General features: G+C 39.6%; 2 protein-coding genes across 19 annotated transcripts in view; one reads left to right on the top strand and one right to left on the bottom strand.

Annotated features, from left to right (window-relative positions):
• C1H2orf76 (chromosome 1 C2orf76 homolog) overlaps positions 1 to 26293 on the top strand; it is a 48507-nt gene that overhangs the window by 13328 nt on the left and 8886 nt on the right. For 4 of the 18 annotated variants that reach the window (XM_087881769.1, XM_087881772.1, XM_060687930.2 and 1 more), the window contains 4 exons: positions 15657 to 15800; positions 17833 to 17883; positions 23687 to 23724; positions 24657 to 24738. In XM_087881769.1, coding sequence (XP_087737895.1) covers positions 15668 to 15800; positions 17833 to 17883; positions 23687 to 23724; positions 24657 to 24738 — 304 coding nt within the window. In that variant the 5' untranslated portion in view covers positions 15657 to 15667. Of the gene's footprint in view, positions 1 to 13643; positions 13795 to 14151; positions 14270 to 14325; positions 14392 to 14440; positions 14832 to 15656; positions 15801 to 17832; positions 17884 to 23686; positions 23725 to 24656; positions 24739 to 26293 lie in introns of those variants that run through there. The other 14 variants (XM_034423567.3, XM_087881774.1, XM_087881770.1 and 11 more) reach the window with 13 other exon arrangements.
• Positions 1428 to 8550, bottom strand: DBI (diazepam binding inhibitor, acyl-CoA binding protein). Its single transcript, XM_034423594.3, has 4 exons — positions 8400 to 8550; positions 7281 to 7398; positions 2428 to 2490; positions 1428 to 1680 (listed from the first exon to the last, which is right to left on the bottom strand). The coding sequence occupies exons 1-4, from the start codon at positions 8406 to 8408 to the stop codon at positions 1604 to 1606; spliced, it is 267 nt and encodes an 88-aa protein (XP_034279485.1). The 5' UTR covers positions 8409 to 8550; the 3' UTR covers positions 1428 to 1603.

A 26293-nucleotide genomic window follows, 5' to 3' on the forward strand; every position in this document is an offset into this window, starting at 1 on the left:
ACTCTAGCCTGACATCAGTGTAAGGTTTCAACAGAATACCACTTGCTATTAAGTGGTAATTGCCATACCTCTTAGACATACCATTGCTAAGGAATAGAAGCAATGTGAAATTCACAGTACTAGACTTGTGGATCATGCTAAGCAATATGACGTAGTTTGCCCAGAAAAGTCCTGGTTTACTCCAATTGTGTTGGTGTCATCCCCCAGTTTAGTGTTTGTTCTGGATTTATTTTTAAAATTAAATATAATTAATAGCAGTTTGGAGAACCAGTTTGTAGTGGTTACTGCACCAGGCTAGAAACTGAGAGTTCTAACTCTCTTAGGCATAAAGCTAACCAGGTGACCTGGGGCCACTCAATTTCTCTTGACTCTAGGAAGCCAGCAATGGCAAACAACTTCTGAAAAACCTTGCTAAGAAAACTGTAGGGACTTGTTCAAGCAGTCTCCAAGAATCAGACAGGATTGAATAGATTTTTTTTTTAACTAGTGGAGCAAATCTATTGGTACAAGTTCTCATTTCTTCTTCTTTTAACCAGTGTATATATGGACAAGATGAGCCCTGAGCAACCTTTTCTTCTACCTCTGTTGTGAGATCTTTGCCTTCTTCCCAGTGGTGAAATCCAGCCAGATCTATCCGGCTCGTGTGAACTGGTAGCGCCGGTGGCAGGAGGCTCTGCTCACCCACTGGGACGTCATTACATCCAATTTTTGATCCTCTGTGCATGCACAGAAGACTCTGTGCATGCAGAGGCATGCACGCTCCCATTCCCGAACTGGTAGTGAAGATAAATGGATTTCACTGCTGCTTCTTCCTCCTGCAGCTAACTGGCTCACCTTGAATTCCTGAGCCATAGATTTCTGCTAATTCTCCATGTTTCAGCACAAGAGACCCAGTTTGTAGGATAAAGTATATGGTGACTCCTCTTAACATTGACTGTGCAATTAACAGATACTTCTAACAAACCTGCATAGTATGTTGCACAACCCAAGGATGTGCCTGTCTTGTACCTGATCATCCTAATCAAACCATGCATTTAAAAAATCCAGTTAATTATCCTGTTTGCAAAGGAACCAGATGATGTATATTTGCTTGTCAGTAGTTCAGTTTTAATATGGTTTAGGATTACATGCTAACATGGCAATTGGTATGGGATAGTCTTAGATCTAGGAGAGCATCTTAATTGGAGGGGTGAATTTATCTGCCTTCCCCAGATCCTAGGCCAGCAACTTGTTGCCGAGTTGCTGGAACAGCCTACATACCAGGACCCAAAGGAGGAAACAGGCGAATCAGGGACTGACGCATGTAATACACAAAACTAAATGTGGTTTGTTTATTGTGAATAAGCATATGATGTGAACCCACCAGGGAAATTCATACTTACAGTATGAATTACTGTAGCACTTTAATGATAACAAGTAGAAGAAGCTGTTGTTACCAATCAGTTGAACACTGACTGGGTATTTTTATTCTACAAACCATTAGAAGAAAAATGTACACTGCTATTCAGAAGTGGCAAATGTTTGGCACTGTTGGCAGTACTATGTGCTATACAATTTAAGTATCCATATTGTTAGTAAAGCATATTTTCATTCAGGCAGGAGTTCATTGCATTCCATATTTCTCCTTCAGCTCATTAACTTTGGCTATGTATATTTTGATTGCTTCTTCTTTGGACATACCTGAAGGGAAAAAAAAGTTTTTTGATGGGTGAGCAGAAATATAGCATGAAAAAATTTGCAATTCCCATTTATTTACTACCTCAATTTCTCCCTTTTGTAACTAGCTTGAGAAAACCTAATTGGGAAGTTCTTGTGTAAATAATGGTTCTAGTGTGCCAGCTCCCTGAAAAATTTCCTTTTCCTCCCCTATAAACTTCCTGAGGGAAAAAGTTCAATAACAATTAAAAGAATAGTACATATATTAATGTTAACTTATGCTGAGCACTGTGCATTTAACAGGGCTCTTACTCCTAGCTTTTATGGCCTTTTGGTTAATGAGATCGAGTTTTGATTTAAGCCATAACTTTTGGTAAGAACAAACAATGCATTTCATCAGTTCAATTTACCTGGGTATCATGACCAATTAATTGAACTTTCTGATTCTTATCATTGTTAAGTTCTACTATAGAAACTTTCTTATGTAAAACTATCAATTTTCAAATAAGAATTTGCCTAGAGAACAATACTGGCTAATGTAAGAGATTTCTATCCTCTTATTTCTTCAAGAATTTTAGATTGGCACTGAATTTCAATGACCCCCCCCTTGTGCAAAAGAAGCATGTACAAAAGTTAATTGTCTTTTATGCCACCAACAAATAATCTGTTAAGAGCATAGAGATTACATTCTTTCCATTTGCAGGCTGAAGATTTGGTTAGAATTGGTGCTTTTAAGTCCTTTGTCATTTCATTGTCTTTGCCAAGGCCTACCTTTTAATTTATTCCAGGCGTCCCACTTCGCTTTGCCTTTTAAATCAAACATTCCAGGGCGTTCTGAAACAAAACATTTTCACATGGTTGTTAGATGTGCTTATAGTACAAAGCACAGCTTTGAGGAGACTTCACACGAGCAAAAATAATGTGCTTTAACTTTACAGGCTATGCAAGAGGTATGACCAGAACAAGTGATTTTTTAAAAAATTATATGGATTCAGGCAGTTTTGACATAAAAAAATGTAAGGCTCTCCTGGTTCTATTTTATATGATAAACTAAGAGCTTATATATTTTAAATCTTGCTTACTGAGAGACTGAACGCACATTAAAAAAAAAAGATATTAATTACCAGCCACAACACTAAAAATGCTTCATTGCAGTAGGGTGGACAAATTCTTGTGATCTGCTAAAAAAAACTGTAGCTGTTCTAACTTAAATTAAAACATCCTGCCAGCGTGGGACAATTACTATTTAGTGATCCATGACATTTATTAGAAAACCAGAGAAGAAATGGTGCTGAAAATTGTAATATTTTTCCACCCAATCAATATAGCATAGCTGTTGCTAGGTCAGAGTACTACAGGGGATCTGCTAATTGGTGCTAACAGTACTTATGTCAAAGAGGTTTCCTATACAGCTGGAAAACCAGCTACCATGAATTGTTATGAAAAGCTAAGCATGGCTTCTACTGCAATGGAGATCTTGACATACACGGGCAAGCTTTGCTTGCATCATTCAGTTTAACATGCCTATCGACATGTACGCTCATGCAGAAGTCAGATTCCTCTGCTGCAGATTAACTCACAAAGATTTGAAAACAGGCTCTACAGGTAGTTCTTGACTTATGACCGTGTTTGAGCCTGGCAATTATGCTTTGTAAGTCATGACAGTTGTAAAGCATTCACCATATTACTAGACCCAATTTTACAACCTTCTTTGTAGCAGTTGTTAAGCGAACCCATTGTTTGCTATGAAGCACTTTTTGCTAGAAACCGGAAGTAAACCCTTTTTTCCAGTAAAACACTGTAAATCATGGTCACATGACCACGGAGCATTGCAAATGGCTGCAAATGTGGGGCAGTTGCCCAGTGCCTGAAATACAGTCACATGACACTGTGCGTGTGCACAACATTTGAACTTTGAAATCGGGTTGCAAGTAGCTTTTAGGGGTCCATCATAACTTCAAGCAGCTGCAAGTCAACTACTTGCATATTGCATTAAAAAGTACACTTTTTGTGTGAAATGGTAGAGTATACGTACACCATTAAAAAACAAACTTTTACCTCCACATGAAATCACCTGCCTTTCATACTCAAGTATTGCACTTATAAATTTATTCCTGAACTTTCCAGAGTAACTTTGGAAATTTCCAAAAAATAATTTGCTTTATTTTATATCTCCTTGTCTCCTTTATCATCCCAGTGAATGGAACAGCAAGATATAAAACAAACAAATGAAAACATATATCCCCAATTTTGAGGGTTATTTGGTTCAAGCAAGTAGTTCCTCTATTAAAGATAGAAAAAGATTCTATTCTGAAACTATTCACATTAAAGCCCCATCTCCTTTTAGAAGAAGAGATTATGCTTTTTATTTTATATTACTTATAATTGCTATACAGCTAATTGCATTTGCAATTGTATTTCAAGAATTCAAATTAGTTTGACATTGGGTCCTAGGATCCTTAGAGTCATTGTAAGAACAAAAGAAGGCACCCATGTTCTAGAAAACCTCCATGGAACTTTCTGGCCATGTTTGCATATTTATGCTGACCAGAAAAACTTAAGCAGTTTTAAACAGAGTGCCATTTTTAACCCTTTGCTGTGCCTGCTTTACCCAAGACTCTAGACTCGGTGTATTATGTGAACTCAACATGAATAGTCTTTTAGATTCCTGGTTAAGTCCAACCAGTTATTCATTGATACAACTATATATAATATCCAAATGAAAGGGATGTAATATCACACCCACCCTGAACTGCATCTGAAACCTTTGTAAAAACAAAGCATGTGGATGAAAATATTCCTGTGTACATTCATACAACCAGGGTTTTCCTTTTTACATGTTGTTCTGTGAACATGGACTCTGTTTCTCAGTAAACAATGTGTGCTTCTGCCTAGTGAGATAGTTATCTGAGCAGAGTAGTCTCCCTTTCCTTGACAATCTGTTCATTTTGGGCACTTTTTCTTCTGACAGGTCACCAGAACGAAAGAATCAGGGTTGTGTACTTATCTCACATGAAACATATTTTGGAGATCTGTTTTATGCCTAAACCTTTGGTCTAAAAGCCTCAAATGCAATGGGGGGTCGTTCAACAAATCTGCCACTTTAAAACTTTAATTCTCAAAGTTGGCAATGAGACGGTCTGAAAAAAAATCCACTGCTCACCAGGCAGAATGGATGACCTTGAGCTCAAATTGGCAGCACTAACCCAGAGAAAAATTGAGCTACTGTCCCTTGCTTCCCCAGCAGAGATGCCAGCAATGCTCAGCTGGGAGCTTTATATCCCCCTCAAATGTCCAACAGTATCAGTATAGTTGCAACTGTATGAGGGAAGAGGCCTCTGTGTCTCATTATTTTGATCTCCAGGCTGCCCTTAGACTCCCTTTCTTACACGAGTAAGCAAAATTATTTGAAACTATAAGGAACATCTAAGTATAAAAGAGGAACAGTATTTCAAACAACCATCCAAAGTTTGGATCAGTTGCACAAAAGGCCAAATCTTAAGAAAGCGAGGATATTATAATAGCAGGCGGTGATTTAAATGGTTTATGACATAATGATAAAGAATTGCCTCCAGGCTCAATTCTCATGATTAACATAAGTGCATTCTCATGATTTTTTTTTTTTAAAATTGGACTGTTAGACTAAGTTTCTTTCCAAATTCTCATACAACTTACCGTTCTCACACAGATCTTGAAGCAGAGACAGAGAATCTGGTATCATTTACATATATCAGACCACAGTGCAAACATTGGCTATGCTGAACACGGAAGATGGCTTACAAAGGCCAAGATATCTGGAGTTCTCTAGGCTGCTTATTCCAGTTTAAAGGTTTATGATGCTTATGGCTCATTTTACCTAACTTGAGTTGTTTTTAGATAGCCATCCTGTAACATAATCATGTAGGTCTGTAATGGAAACCTTAGTTAAAATGTAAGGTATTAATTAAATGTTATTACCAGTAAATATTTTCCCTTTTTCTATCAGGGCACCAGATTGTACTCTTTGTAACATATAAAGCTAGGCACAGTCATGCTTATATTTTCTACCATTTATCTGTTATAACATCATGTTCTGTTACAACTAAAATCAAACTTCTGGTATTTTGATTTCAGTTTCCTGGCATTTGCAGAGTCAAACACTTCATGCACTAACATGGCATGGCTTCTATAATCATTTCTTATATCACAATTCATGCAAAATTAGGTTACAATTTTTCAGTGTAACTACCTGTTCTATAACTGAAAGCTCAATGTAAAAGGCTGCATAACCATCATGATTTTTATAAGTTGAAACTGCAATTCCCATAACTCCTATTTTGGAACAGTTCCATGATATGTGCCAAGATTCTTGGTCTAGTCATTTTAATTAATCCTCATAAAGCAGCAGAAGCCTGAAGTGTGCTGGTCCTTACACAAGTTACTTAAACAGCATGCTGGCTAAAAACTTTTGCCAATAAGGCAGATTTCTTAGTTATGCAATGCTTTAATTCCTATCTCTGATTGTCTATCTTGCTTGGAACATGGTATCTTCCTTAGCATCATAATATGCCAAGTCTGCTTGTGGAATATTGCTTAAGGCATTAACCGCAAGTTCCATCATACTTGGTCTCTATTGCTTTATGAAGAATAGCTAAAATGAATAGTTCAAGAAACCTAAGATGCACTGAAGTATCACATTGTTTGCAATCTCATGCAGATTCTCAGAAGCAACATAGAAACATATTGGCTAGGAAATTCTAGAAGATGTTGTCCCAGGATGGCTGGGAGAGATGGCTACCTTGAACGCTATCAATCACTGTGTCCAAGTACCACTGCAATCACTGTGACTAGTAATGTTATGGAAACACTTTGGTGTCATGATTAAGGTTCTGGATTAGAAACCAGGGAAGTTCTAGTTCCCCATTGGCATGAAAGCTGGCTGGATGACTTTAGGTCTTTCTCTCTTTTAATCCAATCTCCTTAACAGAGCTGCTGTGTGGAAAGTTACATTTTGGAACATTATGTTCTTACCCTGAGATGCACGAAATAAAGGCAACAGTATAAATTCATAATAGCGAAGTATATGAATGAACATATTGTGATAGTTATGTAATAGCTGCACCTATGCCATATATGATGTAGTGGCTGGCATGTTGGATTAGGGAGCTTGGTCAGAGATACCTCAAGGTCTTAGACACAAGATGGGAAGAAATCAAACAAAATTTAAATATATATTTCACTAAGAAATTAACGTTAATATTACAGGGAGTTATGGTTCATTGAGGACTATGTATTAATGCTTTTAATACTATCTGGAATAATGATCTTTTAGGCATATTAAAGTGGTGCGCATCTCTGCCTGTAGCTTATCTCTGACCAAATAAGGATTTTCAATCTCAAACTGAAGTCTATTAGCAAGTCTGTCATGAACATAAATATTAAAGTGAGAGTAGGTTAAGAGTGTGTAGCTAAAAATGATCCAGATCTTGACTTCAGCCCAATAGCCATTTGTATTTTTAGCACATAGGCTTTGTGGAAATAGTTCTGTTCATATCACTTCTGAAAAGTTTTTGTTCAATCAAGGTGGTTTTAGTCATTTGAGATGCTGCAACCTTGTGTACATAGTTACTACTGGCCGTTCTTACCTGTATTTACATCTCCAACTGTAACTTGCTTAAAGTGGCCGTAGAGATCCAGCAATTCTTGATCTGATGGCTGTGTCTTCAGCTTCTTAACTTCTTCAGCTGCTTTATCAAACTCTGCCTATTTCAGTAGATGCAACAAGAAAAAGGTTTAATGCTCCCCCGTGGTTGAAAGACGGCCATTCTTAATTGTATTCAACACAAGGACTGCCATTTCTAAAATGTTCTTCAGTTTTAACCTAACTACAAGCACACTAAACACAATGCACCTGTCACCAATTTCAACTTGAATTGAGGGATGCATGTACAGAGGGTTCTATTTTCAACCTACCCAGTGCTTGCTTGAACAATAGATCAAAAGTGTGATATGGATTGTGAAATGTTGCCACATCAAGTTCCAAGGCTAGGCAGCAGAGGCTCCAGAATTGTAATTGGGTCTACCCCCTACAATTCCCATTAATTCCGACACGTCCCTTCCACTGAACATTGTTACTACAGTATCAAAAGAAGTTACACTAGCAAACACCACCCGCTTCAGCGTTCAACTGGAGCCACAATTGCCAATTGTTTCACCGATGCACTGGAAACAAAATACTTATTTGCCGCCCTTTTCCTCCCCTCCTCCTCCCCGGTCAAGGATCAGAAGCTGCTTTCATGTAGGCACTTTTGAACGCACTTCAGCCGCCGGCAAAAACTTAAGGTAGTTTATTTTCCCTTGAATGGGTTTTTTTCTAAGACGCCGAACAAATTTCAAACAATTCTTCTTCTTGCATTCATTGCAACCTGGAAAATCACTTCCGACAAACCTACAGGGACGACTCCCATCCCACAGCTTTGCTAGGTAGGGCGGGACGCCAGCGATAGGAAACCGAAGAATGACAAGGGATTTGAGCCCATGAGATTTAATTCATTTAGCAAGGTTTCTTCAGCGACGAAAGAAAAGAGAAGAAAGAAAATGGGCGCGGGGGAGGGGAACTTAGAAGGCATGGCACTCACGTCCCTATTTCCCTCCCCCCCCCACCCTCCATGCAAGACAAAAGAGTAATTCAAAAGAGAGAAAGAGGAAGAAAAACGCTTTTGGGGCTATTCGTCTCAAATAATATTCGTCGTTTTAGAACTCACCTGCGTCATAATTGCAAGATAGTCGACAGGAACGAGAAAAAGACCGAAGACCGCCTAAAACTAGTGAGAACGCGCTTCCCCTTTGCAGCTTCTTTGCTTTGCCAGAGCCACTATTTCACTCATCAGCCCAGTGGATGCCGACCAATCACAGGGGGAGGGCGGAGAATCCCGCGCCGTCCTTCAATCGCGTCTCCCCAAAGGAGCTGATGGACGGCGTGGACTAAATGGGAGACAAGAGTTCTCGTTCAGTAAAGAGTGACGAGCAGATCCTCACGTCCGGTTCCTGAGGGGAGCTTGGAGACTCCGGCCAAGTCCCAAGTTAGAAAGAAGAGGATAACATCGGATTTTCATCAACAGAATAAAATATAAAAGTAAAAAAGGATCCTCTATTTCTGGTGAGGGTCGTTATAGCAATACAGTCTGCCATTGTAGAAACTTTCCCTTTTGCCTGAAGTTTTTAAGATTTCTGCCGAACTCTCCCGTAATTAGCAATCAAGTTCAATTGTGTTCAGCTGTCTTAGCATCTGCAGAGCTGGTAATGGCCAAATCAAGGAAACCTATGTTGGTTAGTCAGTGCAACAGGACTACAAACACCATATTTCAAGTATTACAAAGTCCATGCTGTGTGTCAGCTGCATAGCTGGAGCTAGACTTCAAGATCCCACAGCCTATTGAAGGGGTGTTATTGTACAGATCCTCATCTTTTTACTTCCTTGTTTTCCAACATTAGTTTTTTTTTTTCTACAACAAATTCAGGCATGGCTTTCAACTACATTTAATGCTAGGCCTGCCAAAACAGGCCCCATTTTCTTTTAAAACATTTTTTTTGATAGTGCTAGAACTTAAGTCAATGCAAAATGTGAAACGGTATGATGAAAGTATAAGGGCCCCGTTTTATCATTAAAACAAGAAAGTATGCCAAAGTTGGATTTGCATGGCATGCGGGTTTAAAATATGATTGCTCAGTTTATGACTCAGCATTTAATAAAGGTACTCGGTGTTGAGCTATTGTGATTGAGAGTATTGTGGAAGCCCAGATCACAAGGTTAATTGTTAACATGGTTGCATTGGGCCTTCAGGATTGGAAAAGAGGATTGGAAAATATATGTAGTTCAGTGTTGAAATGTTGGGTTCTTGGCATTTGCTGAGCTGGATTGTTTTCTTGCAGATTCTTCTTTACCAGGTTAGGTAACATAATCAGTGCCTGAGGAGTGAGTTTCCTGGCTGATTTCATAGAGTTTGCCCTACCAATCAAACTTGGGGTGTGGTTCCTTCTTGATGGTTCCCTCATTAAAGTAATAAAATGCCTGGGAAAATAACCCAGCTTGGCAAACGCCAAGAGTCCATTAGCTGGTCTTTTAAACTATCTCCCTAAGTTGAGGCAGAAACTTAGGAAGCATAAGTAGAACAAGGATGATCTATGGACTTCGACTTCCAGCATTCCCCAGCCATCATGGCTGGCTGGCGAATTGTGGGAGTTGAAGGCCACAGGTCTTAAAGTTGCCAAGGTTGGACACTCCTGCTGTAGAATGAAAGGTAAGCAATCTCAATCCTCCTATTCCCAGGGTTCTCTGAGTTTTAGTTGCTATGGCCCATTTTGTGGTGGTGTGCTTGGTGGATGCTGTTGCCATCATCTATCTTCCAGAGAGATGCATTTACCTGGCACCTTCCCCATATCTTCAACATGTTAGGCAGATAGGGAACCCACAACTTGAACGTCTCCCTTTCAAGGGAGATTGACGGTCTGTGTGCCAAGTTATTGTCTTAGTGACCATATAGATTTTCCCATGACATTCTGTCCCTAACCTGGTCCTTCAGCTCTTCTAAAGAAGGCATTCATCACCACTGTAACTGAGTATACCTTATACTGGTTGTCCTCTTCTTTCATTATTAATCAAATTCATAGAGCTGTAACTTCGGGTGGCACATAACAATAAATAAAATAGCTAATATAAAAATAGATAAAAATATAAAAAGACCCCCTACAGTAATTAACATAAAAATGAAAATAGTAACCATGGGCTGAGTGTGAAGGAATGTGGAGGGGAACTTTGGCAATCACACTGTGGCTGGATAGAATAGAATAGAATAACAGTTGGAAGGAACCTTGGAGGTCTTAAGTCCAACCCCCTTCTTAGGCAGGAAAACCTACACCACTTCAGACAAATAGTTATCCAACATCTTCTTAAAACGTCCAGTGTTGGAGCATTCACAACTCCTGGAGGCAAGTTGTTCCACTGATTAATTGTTCTGTCAGGAATTTTCTCCTTAGTTCTAGGTTGCTTCTCTCCTTGATTAGTTTCCACCAGTGGTGGGTCCCCCCCGCCCCCACTTCAGACTGGTTTGCAAGAACTGGTAGTAAAACTGGCAGAAGGCTCTGCCCGCTGACCCAGATGTCATCAGGAAGTTTCTGTGCATCTGCAGAAGCACGCACGTGCACACCCGGTCCCATTGCGAACCGGTAGTAAAGCTAAGTAGAACCCAACCTTGGTTTCCACCCATTGCTTCTTGCCTTGCCTTTAGGTACTTTGGAGAATAGCTTGACTCCCTCTTCTTTGTGGCAGCCCTTGAGATATCAAACACTGTTATCATGTCACCCCCTAGTCCTTCTTTTCATTAAATTAGACATAGATAAGGCAGCACGTTCCTGAGAGAGGCGCAATGTATGAGACTGTGCATATATCCATGGGGATAAGGAGGAAAAGATTTAGCGTAGCCACACCCTAGTATTTCACAGGTCTTTTAGGTTAGAAGAGTATAGCTTTAATCTGGTGAGATTCTATCTATTAGGTGTAAGCAAATAAAGAACTGGAGTTGACTGGATTTCTTTGAGTCATCTTTGCACTTAGGCCAGACATGTAGGGAGGATAAAAATGCCCCACTCAGCAATACTGCCCACTGAGACAAATCCCCCTGTGAGCCCCAGATCTGGCAGCATTAACCAGGCTTTGGGGGACCTTTAAAAAAAATATCGAAAGATTCTTCTTCCCTTTCTTTCCATCTTTCCCAGCATTAAAGCTTTCTCTAGAGGGGTAGGTTTTCATATAATATGTTTGAAGTAGGATAATTTGAACCAGGTGCCTTGAGTAAAAGCTCCCAGTTTTATGAGGCATTGGTTTGCTTTTTTAGGTGGGTGGGTGGGTGGGGGGCTGTCCTTGGTTTTCTCAGGAATCTTTTCAACACCATAATTCAAAGGCATTAGTACTCTGCCTATCCTGCTCCTTTAAAGTTCAACTTTTGCTTCCATAGAGTGTCACAAGGAGCACCACAGCTTGTACAATCCTTATCTTTGTAAGTAAAGATACATCCTGGCATTTTGAATGCAGTATCTTTTTCCAAGGCTTTCCTGGCTGCCAAGTGCTAAACTGCAATGCTAATCTGCAATGTATTTCTTGACTTTACTTTTGCCTTTACTACGGATGGATAATCTTAAGAGACAGAAGCTATCCACCACTTCAATATCTTCAGTGTCATTTCTAAGGCTGGTTGTTCTAAGGCTAGTTTAGTCTTTTTTATATTTTATAATAATTTTAGTCCCCCCTTTTCACTGGGCTCCTTGAGTTTTATTACTACGGCTTGCAGATCCTTTGCATTCTTGGCTAGCGCTGTAATGTCATCAGCATAACACAGGTTACTGATGTTTCTTTCTCAAGTTTTAAAATCATGTTAATCTTTATGTAATCCAGTTTCCGTAACTCAGCAGATAGATTGAATAAATAAGGGGAAAGTACCCTGTTGCACTCCTTTGCCAATCTGGAGCCAATCTGTTTCATCATGTTCTGTCAATATTGAAACTTTCTGACCTATATATAAATTTCTCACGAGGATAATGAGATGTTCTGAGATTCCGCCCTCCCCCTTTTAATCCATTCTACAACTTGATGTGATTGACACATTCAAAGGCCTTTGTATGTAATCAGTGAAGCACATGACTTTGTTTTTTGGGGCCTTTCTCAGTTATCTAGCATGCATTGACATGTCTTGTATTCGTCAGCTTTTTCTAAAGTCAGCTTGAACATATGGCATCTCTTTTCCAATGCAGAGTTCTAATTTGCATTGGATGATCCTAAGTATTATTTTGTTATCATGTGAAATTAAGGAGATAGAAAGTGTCTCTAGAGAATTTTGTATCAAGAAAGACTATGTAGGAGGAGTTTAGAACTGGAAGATTCTGGACAAAATAGGTGACAGCATTGATTTGCTATCAGAAACTTCTCTTGCCCAGAGATTTCAAGTGATATAAAACTCACTGAAAACTAAATTTGCTGTGATAAATACAATATCAGAGCACAACCAACATATCAGAGTCAATTAAAACATTGGATGTAAGAACAATAGACTACCAGAGTAATGTAGATTTCTAGCTAAATGTTTTATCTGTAGAGATTAGCAGAGTTTTTGAATCAAAAGGCTCACTTTGTGTCCCTAAAACTTCCTAGTTCGATCTGCATCCATAGATTCTTCTTTGATTCCTAGGATTATGCATTTTTAAATGGATTTTGGGTCATGGTTTGCCCACACTTCCAATGAAGGCTGCCTAGCTAGGTTCTCATGAAGATGCAAATGTTGCCATTTCATTACTCTGTTTTCAGGAATTCTTCTGCATTCATTCTGTTCTTCATCCTCTGGAAAGCACTCTATATGTTGCAACTAGGAACCCGAAGTCTACCTGCAAAATAATTGAGGTTAACTCTTTGATACATCACTCGGCATCCACCCAAGTCAGTCTGCAGTGGAGGAGGAATATAGAACTCCATGTGGCCAAATCAGAAAATGCTGTGGAAATGATGACATGGATGCATGACCTTAGAACTCAAAGCCATTTTTAACCAAGATAAAATTTTTGTCTTCATATATCTTGCAACTTCTTTGTGTGATTTGTTGTCTCTCCAGGATGTATAATAATGCAGGTAGACAAGTGGAAAAAAATTCTGGTATTTTATAATGTGGTCATCCCTAATAAAACAGCAATCTTTATCTTCTGATTAAGAACATTGAGGTTGGAGAGGCTACAAAATGGGCAAACGGTACAATGGTGTAAAGACGATATTTTATTTTTGAGAATTCTAGGCTTTACTTTGAAATCTGAATATATTACTGCAGTGCTTTGCATGATTGTTGTAAAATGTTCTTTCTGCTGCATCCTTATTTTATTATTAGATTTTTATGCCGCCTTTATTACTTTGTAAGTAACTCGAGGTGGCAAACATACCTAATATTTCTTCCTCCTGGTTTTCCCCACAACAATCCTGCGAGGTGGGTTGGAACTTGGGCTGAGAGAGAGTAGTGACTGCCTCAAAGCCACCAAACCAGTTTTGCAACTCAGACGGGAGAATAAGCGTCCCGGGCGGGGAACAATCCTACCTCAATCACGTGGTGAGAAAGTTCTTTGGAAGTAAGACATACTTTAATTTAAATAACTATTTTAAATAACTTAAATGTAAATAACTAATTTAACTATTTTCGTTGTTCACAAAAGTCTCGAAGTGTATCACAATACAATCGGCATAGATACCAAGCGCGTAACATTTTCCCTGAAAGTTTTAGATGACCAGCGAAACATTTTCATTGTAGGAAAGGGAGAAAAAGTACAGCAGCACCTTTCATTGTAAGGCAAGGCAGTGAAAATGCGAAAAGGGAATTCTAAGCTTTGTCATTGGGTGGAACGCAAAAAAGTAAGAGGAACAGCCAATCGTTGTTGAGAGGGGCGGAGAATAGTTAGCAAAAAAAGGGAAAGGGAATTCTAGGCTTTGTCTTGAAGTAGAACGCAAAAGTGGGAGGAACAGCCAATCGTTGGTGAGAGGGGCGGAGAGTAGTCGCAGAAAGGGAAAGGGAATTCTAGGCTTTGTCATTGGGTGGAACGCAAAAAAGTAAGAGGAACAGCCAATCGTTGGTGAGAGGGGCGGACAATAGTTAGCAAAAAAAAGGGAAAGGTAATTCTAGGCTTTGTCATTGAGTGGAACGCAAAAGTGGGAGGAACAGCCAATCGCTGGTGAGAGGGGCGGAGAGTAGTTGCAGAAAGGGAATTCTAAACTTTGTCATTGGATGGAACGCAAAAAGTGGGCGGGGCAATTAATCGCTGGCGAGAGAGTTGGAGAACAGTAGAAGGCGAGCCTTCTTTCTCCACCAGGAAATGACAGGCGATAGGCGGGGAAGCCTTCTAGCCACGTGATTCCAAGGCAGGGGCGGGATTCATTTGAGGGACTTCGCTGGGGCGAACCTGCAAGGCGAGGCGAGGCAGTGAAGCTCTTGACTCGCCTGGGAGGAAACTGTAGGATTCTTAGCGAAGCTGTCACGGGGAGTGGCAGGTGACTTCGGAGGTAGAATGACACGCATTGCGATGGAGTTGAATGTGGATGTGGACAGGGGTCCCTCCTGTGTGCTTGGAGCTGAGAGGCGTTAGCACGTGGGAAAGCCGGTGCGCGCAACTGGGTGGGCATTTTTGCGTAGAGCCCATTGGAGTTGGGTGGCTAACAAAAATAAATGAAAATAGTATTCTCTTCTGCTGGTAAAATAAGTGAATTAAACACTGCTCCGTATAGTTGTGATGCTGTGATTGCAGTGGTGAGCTCGCAGGAGGCTTTTGTCATGCATGCACGCACACTCACACACACACACACACACACAGAGAGAGAGAGAGTAGTGGACAGTGAAAGAATATGAAGGCAAAGTAGGTCAGTATCCACTAAGATCAGAGGTCTTCAAACTTGGCAGCTTTAAGACTTGTAGACTTCAACTCCCAGAATTCTCCAGCCAGCATAGGTGGCTGGAACATAGCTGGCTGGAGAATTCTGGGAGTTGAAGTCTACAAGTCTTAAAGCTGCCAAGTTTGAAGATCTCTGCATTAGTTTTCTATTAGTAGTTTTCTATTACCCTGTTTCCCCCAAAATAAGACATCCCCTGATAATAAGCTCAATCAGGCTTTTGAGCGTATGGCAGTAAGGCCAAGCGCTTATTTCAGGGTTCAAAAAAATATAAGACAGGGTCTTATTTTCGGGGAAACACGGTAACATCACTGTTTTAGGGCTGCTTTTCTTTATGCAGCTTTTAATGCTTCTTTTCAAAATAGTATTCAAATGTTTCTAAAATCTCTGAAACAAGGATTACTGTAAATGAATGAAATAATTATGTACCTTCTAAAAATCTCTCTGCGCCTCTTAGTTGATCTCTTATATTTTTATTTTCCAAAGAAGATCAGTTCTTTCAAAGGCAATAATTCAATGGTTTTCTTTTTTTCTTTTTCTTTTTGCCTTCCAGGTTAATTTCACATGTCATCCGAAAGTGTGATAGTTACCGTTCGGCTTATTCGCTCTTTTGAGCATCGTAATTTCAGACCTGTTTTGTACCGTAATGTTAACCTGGACCAGACTATAAAAGAATTTATTGAATTTGTGAAGAAGGGTAAGAAGCTGTGAAGGTTGACTTTGCTGGTCAGTGCACTGAAAGACTAATAGGAGGAAGGGAGGTGGGGGTGGGGGTGGGGGAGGACTTTGCTGACAGCTCTTTGGCAGAAGAATTGGAGCATGCACATTTTTGCCTACAAAATGCATATTTAGGCAAGCTGGAAAAAAAAAATCCCCAGAACTAGAGTGCTGCAACCAGCCAGCCAGGACATCAGTCATGTATGTGTTGGTTGGGCCAGTTGTCTGATTTGATTATATATTATCTCCTTTGTTCCTACAATGTTTCTATTGGACCATGTTTTAGAAAAGTCAAACTCAGTAAAGCTTTATTTCTCTCAGAATATATGCTTTCTAAGGGATAATCAAGCTACAAGGCAACTTTTTTTACAGTATCATATGTTAAGAGATTATGAGAGCCAGTTTAATTAAGATACCAGATGAGAAACAGAGAGGTGATGAGTTCTGGTCTTCTTTTAGGGATGAAGCTAACTGACTTTGGGCCAGTCACTCTTTCTCTGCCCTAGAAAAATGCAATGGCAAACCACTTCTGGAAAACTTTGCCAAGAAAACTGCAGGCAAGCACTCTTCTAGGCAGTCACCAGGAGTTAACACTGACTTAAAGGCTGCAAACAAATAAACAAAAAACAAGTCATGGCAGATTCTGAATGATAATATTTCAGTCTATATGATTTGTTACAATCCTTTGTATGGATTAACTACATGTTTACAGGTAGTCCTCTGTTTAACAATGCTAACAATCAAAAAGCAAACAATATTTCAGTCAAGGAACTAACAACTCAGACAAACAAGCTTAACAGTAAACCCAATCAAACCCAAAACAGCCCAATCAAGGAAACACCAAGACCACTCTCGCCAACAGTGAAAGGGCAAGCCACTAGTATATAAAACGAGAGCAAACCCACTCCCTTCTTGCACTGATGATGTTATCTAGTTGAGTCATGAAATGTCTGCAAGAAAACAACCAAGCTCAGAGAGCACCAAGGACCCCACCATGCTAATTGGAACCAGGAACTCCATGGTTAAACGACAGGGGCATAAGTTGAAAAATAACACAACTGCACCACTTAGCTATGGCAGTCCTGGTTGCTGTTGTAAAGAAAGGATTAGATGGACATTGAATGAAGTCCTCATGTGATTCTGGCTTGCAACTTTGCTGGTTGGAAACCGGTAGAAAAGATTTCCAAATTGCAACTACGTGATTCCAAGACCCTGTGACATCATCAGTATGAGGGCTGGTCGTAGCTACCACTCATCCAGCACTGTTGTAAGTTCAAACAGTCATTGAATGAGTGGTTGTTAATTGAGAATCACCTGTATTGGATGTAAAAGTGAAAAAAGCCAAAACCGCCAAACCTTGAAAATGGCAAAAACCTTTCATGCTATTGCCATGAAAACTCTGTGGAATACCCATGTAGTCAGCAGACGTCAAGCCTGCTTCAAACATGTCTTTATTAAAATATGACGATCCTCATTGGCCTGATATCAATCTCTGATACGTACATAGATACCGCTATCCAGTTTTCTTGACATGGGAGTATTTTGTTATGTCTTCTTGAGCGATGCTTTCTCAGTCTAGCCGATAATTCTGGTGGGTTCCCATCTGAGTATTTACCAGGTCTGACCCGGTTTAACCTTTCAAGATCACTGAAAGTTGACTAGGTGTTGCCACCCATTGGTCTCCCAAGATCTTGCTGCCTACCATATATATAATTCTTTTGTGAGTTTCATTTGATTTGGTGGAGTTTGACTGCTATTGAAAAGCAGCTTATTTTTCTCTTGGTTAATAAAGGGTGTCAAACTCACGGTGGCACGTTGCCATCGTGATGTTTCATGACGTTTTTCCCTTCGCGGAGATGAGGTGGATGTGGCATGCACATGATGCATCTGGCCCATGGGCTGCCAGTTTGACACCCCTGGTCTAAAATAATGTTCCAGGTGCTTATGTACATTGCTAAATTGCTAAATGTAAGGGAACACAATGTTGATTTTCATTTTTGCTCCCCCTCCAGATATCACATCGAGGACAGAACTTTTGCCACCTTTCAGAAAATATACGTATGGTAATTTCCTTTCCTTATTTTTTAAACAACCTGTTTAAATGAATTCTGCTTTGAATAAAGTAAGGCACAATCCACAAAAGCATGGATATCAATTTGGCTTGGTTTTCTAATTCATTCAAATTTTCTTTGAAGATTTAACCCATAAAATCAGGGTTGGAGATCAGGGAATGACCTAGTAAGGTGGGGATCAGGGGAGCCAGATGTAGTGTACATTTAATTTTATGTCTCAAACAATGATCTGAACTGTAGAAATGTATATGCTGTGAGAGACCTTGTGCTGGAGAAGCAGGTGATTGAAATCAATTATTTCGAAAGACAACTTCATTTCTCTTTTTTCATTTTTTCCCTTTTCCCCCTTTTAATTTGCCTCTGGTTTTAAAATCCTAAATCAATAAATAAAGGCTTGCAATCTTATTGACTTAGTAATGATCATGCTGGTCAATGTTGCCAGTCTTTAATGCATGTATTCCTGTGAGTAAAGCTATTGAAGGAAGAATTTCCATTTGCTTCCTCTTGAGTAAACAGCATAACTGAATTGGCTTTTCCCTGGAGCTGATAGTAGTTGCATTAGCGATGTGGGTTTAAAGATTTCCTGATAGGAAACAGAGTAACCTACTCTATCAGTGGACAAGGTTGGTGAGTTATTAATGATGTGGTCTACATTTTCGGCCTGCACCGACAAGATGGCAGCATTAATCATTTCTATCAAATTTTGTATTTTAATTTCCTGCTTATCCATGCTTCAAAGAATTTTCTTAACAAACTTTGCAGATTGCATCACTGTATTTGTAAATCAGTCTTGCCTTTCATCTCTTGATTTGTATTGATGCTTGTGACAATTAAGATCAAGAGAACAATACATGTTCTCTAGTATGATCCCTATAGAGGGGATAAAGTAGAGGAATGTCAGAAATAATGTCTCATGGCAGACTTGTTAGCTGCCATCTTTCCACTGGTGCCAACAATGTTGGATTCCTGGCAAGACCAGGAAAACTCATTCCTGACAAAACGTTTCCTATCCAAACTGGTTTTCCCAGTTGCAATGTATGCCTGTGAAAGTTGGACCATAAGGAAGGCTGAGTGCCAAAGAATTGAGGCCTTTGAACTATGGTGCTGGAGAAGACTCCTGTGAGTCCCTTGGACTGCAAGATGATCAAACCGGTCAGTCCTAGAGGAGATCAACCCTGACTGCACTTTAGAAGGCCAGATCCTGAAGATGAAACTCAAATACTTTGGCCACCTAATGAGAAGGAAGGACTCACTGGAGACAAGCCTAATGCTGGGAAAGATTGAGGGCAAAAGAAGAAGGGGACGGCAGAGAATGAGGTGGCTGGATGGAGTCACTGAAGCGGTAAGCGTGAGCTTAAATGGATTCCAGAGGATGGTAGAGGACAGGAAGGCCTGGAGGAATGTCCATGGGGTTGTGATGGGTCGGACACGACTTCACAACTAACAAGAGCAACAACAATCCAAATTTCAAAATAGAAAAATAATTCCTATCTAACAAAATGAAATTTAATGTGGAGAAAAGCAAGGTTTTACACCTAGGCAGGAAAAACCAAAGGTACAAGTACAGATTAGGCGAAACCTGGCTCAGAAATAGTAACTGTGAGAGGGACTTTGGAGTGCTAATGGATGATCACTTCAATATGAACCAGCAGTATGCTGCAGCAGTTAAAAAAGCGAAGATACCCTTGGTTGTATAAACAGAGGCATAGAATCAAAATCATGTGAAGTATTAGTACCACTTTAAAAAACCTTAGTAAGACCACACCTGGAATACAGCATCCAGTTTTGTTCACGACATTACAAAAAAGATGTTGAGATTTTGGAAAAACTGCAGAGAAGAGCAACTAGGACATGGGTGTTAAACTCTTATCGTGTGTCACGTGACGTATCGTGACGTATTGCAAGGTTTTTTGCCTTTGTGGAGCTGGGGTGGCCATGGCCTGTGCATGACACATCTGGCCTGTGTGCCACAGTTTGACATGCCTGAACTAGGATGATTAAGGGCCTGGAGACAAAAACATATGAAGAAAGATTGCAGGAACTGGGTATGTCTAGTCTAGAGAAAAAAAGGACTAGGAATGACATGGTAGGACTATTCCTGTATTTGAGGAGTTGCCACAAAGAAGAGGGAGTCAATTTATTTTCCAAAGCACCAAAGGCAAGACAAGAAACAATGGATGGGAACTAATCAAGGAGAGAAACAACATGGAATTAAGGAGAAACTTCCTAACCTCCTAACAATTAACCAGTGGAACAGCTTGCCTTTAGAGGTTGTAGGTGCTTCATCACTGGAGGTTTTTGAGAAGATAATGGACAATCACTTGTCTCAAATTGTATAGGGTCTCCTGCTTGAGCAGGGGGTTGGACTAGAGGACCTCCAAGGTGCCTTCCAGCTCTATTCTGATTGATTGATTGAAAAGTATCAGGCATTGCAATTCCATTGTACTGAGAACTTTTCCTTCTGGAGTTGTATCTTGGCATTCAACTTCCACATATTAATTATCAGAGTTGTCCTTGGGGTATAATTTTTGTAATATGATCCCAAAATGCTTTTTGGACTTGACTTATATGCTAAAATGCCATTCATGACCCACAATCCTTTGAACTCAGTTTCTTCCATGCTTCTGCATTTCAATAGCCAGCAACTAATTGTGAGGTCAAGAAGGGGGAATCAAGTAGGAGCTGGAAGCAATGAATAAGAATTATGTGCTGAAAGAATTTACATAGTAAGTAAGCCGCACATGAGAGCAGAGATAAACAAATAGGATTCTAAGATGAAGTAATATTTAAATCAAAATGAATCATTAAATTAAAAGATAAATTAATGAATTGTAAGAGTCCAATTATGCCAATTATACAAGTATGGGATGGTTTGAAACAATTAAACGTTCGACTGTATATCTGTTAATATTCATTTAATCACCATGCCAGGTTTTTCAGTAAATAAATTTGCATGTTATAATGTAATGGACCATGCGAATGTAAAAAGAGTGCACTAGCTGGCAAATGTTTAAAAATAAATCAAATAATGCACATCCCTTCAGACAAGTAAAAAGTTATACAGTATACCTAGATGGTTTATGAATGTCTGTTATATAGTATTTAACTAATTCAGAGAATATAGTGCTAAAATGTATGAATGTTAACATTCTCCCAGGAAAATTGCATCATGTTTTTGCAGGTTTTTTTTTTAAAAAAGCAAAATATACTAAACTGACTTAGAATTTGTTTTTTTCAAAAAAATAATAAGAATTGACAATATTGTATAACCAGCCTATTGAGATTAAAAGACAGTAGATGGCAGAGTTCTATAGTAAAGCCCTTGCATGATACACTGAGAGTAAAGTTTGAATAGGAATTACGGTAGTATGTTTTCAAGTTTTCTTTATTTGTTTTTATTTGTTGTTATTAATTTGTTTTTATTAAACCAACAAATTGTGTATTAGTGTTAAAAAAAAAATCAAAGTGGTCTTTTAATAGATGCTAGTTTCTGCCACAATCTGATAATGACTTGAAATCACAAGATATTGATTAATATAGTTGATACATTTTAGTTCCATTGTTTTCTTATGCCACTGAATACTTTTATTATAAAATGATGCAGAGGGGATAGAAGGTAAGAGGAGAGCCCTTGAGGATTTGATTAACTTTCTCTTTGTGGTGAAAACAGTGTAGTTTTTTTCCCCTCTTTTGGAAACGTTAAACACATCTTGTATTTTCAAAGTGATGCAGAGTTAAGGTCTTCCCTGATGGGTTGCTGTCAAGGAAATAGATTTCTCCTCCTGTTAGATCTAAATTATCTGAAGCCTAGTACAGGTGGTTCTCAATTTATGACCACAGCTGAGTTCAAAAGTTCTGTTGCTAGGCAAGACAGTTGTTACGTAACTTTTGCCCAATTTTAATGACCTTTTTTTGCCACAATTGTTAAGTGAAGTAACACTGTTGTTAAATGAATTGGGCTTCCCCGTTGAGTTTACTTGTCAGAAGGTCGCCAAATGTGACCCACATGACCCTGGGACACTGCAGCCGTCATAAATACATGCCAGTTGCCAAGCTTCTGAATTTTGATCACAAGACCAATGGGGATGCTACAACTATTGAAAACTATTGAAAAACAGTCATGTCACTGTTTTTAGTTCTGTCGTAACTTTGGAGGGTCACTAAATGAATGGTTGTAAGTCAAGGGCTACCGGTAATTCCTAGCAATCTTTTATAGTTAGGTGAGGAAAAAAATAGATTGTCATTCTATAAGTGAATAAATTAGTGAACTTGAAGAATTTGTTCATATGTTTGAAATAGTTTAGGGTCCCCTCCCTCCCCCAAATAAGTTGATTGACAAAGAAAAATTCAGCTGCTGTAATGGCAGCTCAGTTTCTTGGTATGAACAAAGTTCAATATAAACCACATTCTTAGGTTGACATTATACCAATGAAACTCAATTTCTTTGAGGGCTGCACCAGGGTTGTGTTTGACCTTGGGGTGGCCATGGACAGGGTGGGCATGGCCAGCTCGATGTCATTGGTGTCGGGGGCACCTGTGGTGGCCTGAGCACTCTGCCAGTGAAAACGGGCTCCCGAGCTTCAATTTCTGGCTGTGATGGCCTCCTGCAACCCTATGTCAGTCAAAACGGAGCTTGGGAGGTCTGCCCGCGGTCCTTGCGAGCTCCACTTTTGGCTGCGATGGCCTCCTGCAACCTTCTGCCAGTGAAAACGGAGCTTGGGAGGGCCGCACGTGGCCCTCCCAAGCTCCATTTTTGCTGGCAGAGGCACTGTGGGCCGGTCCTTTGCTGTTTCTAGGGTGGCTCTGTGGGTGAGATCTAAGCACCCTGTGAGCCGGATCTGCCACCTGGGCCTTGAGTTTGACACCCCTGCTTTATACCATATGTATATACTTTGTGTTTATAATTAAGCACATGCATTATAAGTGGAGGAATAATGAGGAATAATGAGTAAAGTATGTATAATAGCAGAATTTTTGTGTCGATAGGTGGACTGGCTAAATTCTTAAAACATGCTGAATTAGGGTATTAAAAATCACATGATGGTTACTTGACTGGAACTAGAAATAATCCTAGCAATCTATTTTCTAAACTAAAATATATTTGTGTGGTTTCTCTTTTAACCATATTACAATAAAACAAGCATAAGAAAAACGAACATTGAAATTCACATTGGAGCCTGAATTTGACTAATCTAAAGACATGCTGGTTGTTGCTGATTTGAATAATCTTAACAATGCTGTTCTGTGTGTTTAGTGCATTTCGGGTATATTTATACATGTAATTTGTAATCTCTCTTAAAATGTTGGAGAGAGAGGTCGTAGTTGATAATATTTTTAAAGCTGGCAACAAATCAATAGTTAAAACCCATGCAAGGGTATATTTGTACCAATTGTATTGATTTAATTTGTTTATTGTGCTTTTAAGCTGCAATGAAACAGACAAATATAAGCGGCTTATAATTTTATAATTTAAACTTAAAAACTTTTGAAATAAATTCTAAAGCCAGTTCAAATTAATCATAATGAAATAAATAATGACTGGCTGTAAACTTTCCGTATTCTTATTTAGGGTCCATTGATAACCCAAATCCTTCTTTTTTTTATGGGTCTAAATTTATCCCAAGTGGCATCACTTGGAAGAAGTGGTTTTATATTTCAAACTGTGATACCTGTCTAATTCTAGCAAAATGAATAAAAGTAATACTCTGCAGAATGAATGAAGCATGCACAAAATCAGGGAAGTGTCTATGAGTGTTTAAGTCAAACCTGTCTCAAAGTAAATAATCTCTTTCAGACACAATGAAGATTATCCATCAAGCGCATGGCTCCAAGGTGCGTTTACCATTGCTTCCTTATTTGCCTCTGATGATGATGATGTTATCCATTCTGTCATGTCCGACTGTTGGTGACTCTGTAGGCCAGGTCTCTCCACATCTTCCAATCTTCCACTGCTTCTTTGAGTTTTTCTATGCTGTGGCTGGTGTCAGCTTTGATGATGTCCAGCCATGATGTTCTTTGACAGCCTGGTTTCTTTTATTTCTGTTGTGGCCTGTTGGCCACCGGCCCCACCAACAGCCGAATCAGATGAGGAGGAGGCGTGGGAATCAGGATCAGCATCAAGGCAACCTGAGAGCTCCAAGGGGGAAGTGGGAGTGGAGCTCTCAGAGAGAGAGATAGAGGTGAAACCTGGGCTGTCCGTCAGTCCTCAGCTGGAGAGTCAACATCCCCCAGGTCTGGAGGTGGCTGATAAAGAAGAGGAGGAACAGCTGGGTCCCATGCCTGATGCACGGATGCGTAGAAGGCAGAGGAGAGGAGAGCAGTGGAAATCTGTGGGCTATCCTAGGGATGGAAGAGCCACTGCTGCTAATGAAAACCCCACCCTAGCTCTGGCGATAAAAAGCAGGGAGCAGAGATGAATAGATGTGGCAGACAATTATTCATCTTCCTGCCAGACAGATTTGTTAGCCTGCTGTGAGGGAGAGACTTTTTGCCGGGGCTCCTGGCACTCCTAATAAAGGAATCGTTTATTGATTTCAGAGGGTTTGTCGTGTTTGGGGAGCTGGGTCAGAACAATTTCCCTCTAAATCAGGGATGGGGAATTATGTATGACCCTTTTATTGACCTGTAGACTTCCAGTCCACAAGTCATAAAGGGCCCATAGTTCTCCACCTCTGCTCTAGATCATTCTAATGTTTTTTCTTCTTCTTGATCTTGGAAAATGTTGATACTCTCTCATTCCACCCTTCCTTTCCCCATATTTCTAGACCAACGAACTTGTTCTGAGTTTAGAGGATGATGACAAACTCATTTTGGCGGAAGACAGCACCTTAAAAGCAGCTGGAGTAGGTAGGTTGCTCGTTTGAACTCGTGGAAGATGTGGTTCATTGTGCTGGCCTTTATTCTGAGAACAGCTGACCGTATTTGGTTAGCCAGCCGAAAAGCAAACACTATTTCCTGGTGTGCTCAGTGCACAAACTGGTAATAATTATTCACGAGCGGGAGAGGAGGCCAGCTTAATGTACATTCAAATCATTGGGCTTGAGGGCACCCTGTCTCTCCCTACAGAATGCTAACGAAGGCATTTCTTTAAAAAAAGAAAAAAAAAGAAGGTATGCCTAGAACTCTGTGGAGAGTAATTTTAAATGATTGACAGCTTGGTTATTAGAACTACATCTGCTTCGTCTTTTCAGTAACATTTAAATGGACGGTTTGGTTGGAAATTTAAGAAGGGGAACTAGCGAGGAGACATGAGAGAGGTATCTGTTTAATAAAGCACAGCGGTGAAATCACCCCGATGTTTGAAGCAGAGTGCCCTGGGGTATGTTATGCGGTAAGAAATGTAGAGAAAGAGGATTGTGTAGGCCAAACCAGGTGGCTGCAGGGTGCCAGTTAGATATTGATTTGGCATTGCAGGTAATCCTTGTTCAGTGACTGTCTTTATTTATTAAATTTGTTTGCTGTGCATCTTGCCACAAGGCAACCCTGGGCAGCTTACAGCATTAAAATGAAACCGTAAATATATGCATAAAAGAGCCATTCAGAGTTGCCTTGCAGTAAGATGGGCGGCTAATAAATGTTTACAAACAAAGAAAATCACATTAAAATTAGAATAAAATACAAGTTATAAATAAAGATGGGGAGGAGGAGAGGAGAAGATTATTCATAAAAGTATTCCATAAAATAAGTAGTGGTGGATCTGATCCAGGAAGACCTCAGGAAAATGTAGCTTGTGATGGTGAAGAGAGGACAGGAAAAGTGGAGTGTTTTCTGGTCATTGGACAGGCTGTCTTTTCTGGCGTTTGTTCGATGGGAACTTTTCTTTCAGCTTTTAAGCCTCCAAGAAAGGGTGGTTATGAAACCCTCTTAAAATTTATCTGAACAATTAAATTGACAACAGAAGAGAATGTATCGTTCCAATAAGATAATTTGGAAACGATTTGAACATCGCTCTTTATAAGATAGAGTTAGTTTGTAGGTAAAAGGAAACACAACTTTATTATATTTAGTGCATGAGTATCAGACACGTTCATTTTTATCTATTTTCTGAGGTTTATATGCCTAACAATGCTTAATTCATCTCACCTGAATAACAATAACCAGGACTGTAACCTTAAGAATAACTACAACCCTACCCTCAAAACAACGCTATAGAGCACTGCACACCAGAACAACTAGACACAAGAACAGTTTTTTCCCGAATGCCATCACTCTGCTAAACAAATAATTCTCTCAACACTGTCAAACTATTTACTAAGTCTTTTTGTGTTGATAAACATATTATATTATCTTGAATCACAAGGCAAGAGAATTATGCTGGGGCATGCAGAAGATCGGGTTGTTACCCACTACGATGATGGGAATTAATAATCCTGATGAAACCCACAATTATTACTATATGGAA

Source organism: Pantherophis guttatus, chromosome 1, assembly GCF_059756535.1.
Source record: "Pantherophis guttatus breed Tessera chromosome 1, ASM5975653v1, whole genome shotgun sequence".
Classification (NCBI taxonomy): domain Eukaryota; kingdom Metazoa; phylum Chordata; class Lepidosauria; order Squamata; family Colubridae; genus Pantherophis; species Pantherophis guttatus.

What these genes read in the sequence shown, in the direction of transcription:
- DBI (XM_034423594.3), bottom strand. An exon ending in AGTTGGAGATGTAAATACAG is followed by an intron (nt 2,491 to 7,280) that starts GTAAGAACGGCC and finishes GTTTTGTTTCAG; the next exon opens with AACGCCCTGGAATGTTTGAT. An exon ending in CGCCTGGAATAAATTAAAAG is followed by an intron (nt 1,681 to 2,427) that starts GTAGGCCTTGGC and finishes TTTTCCCTTCAG; the next exon opens with GTATGTCCAAAGAAGAAGCA.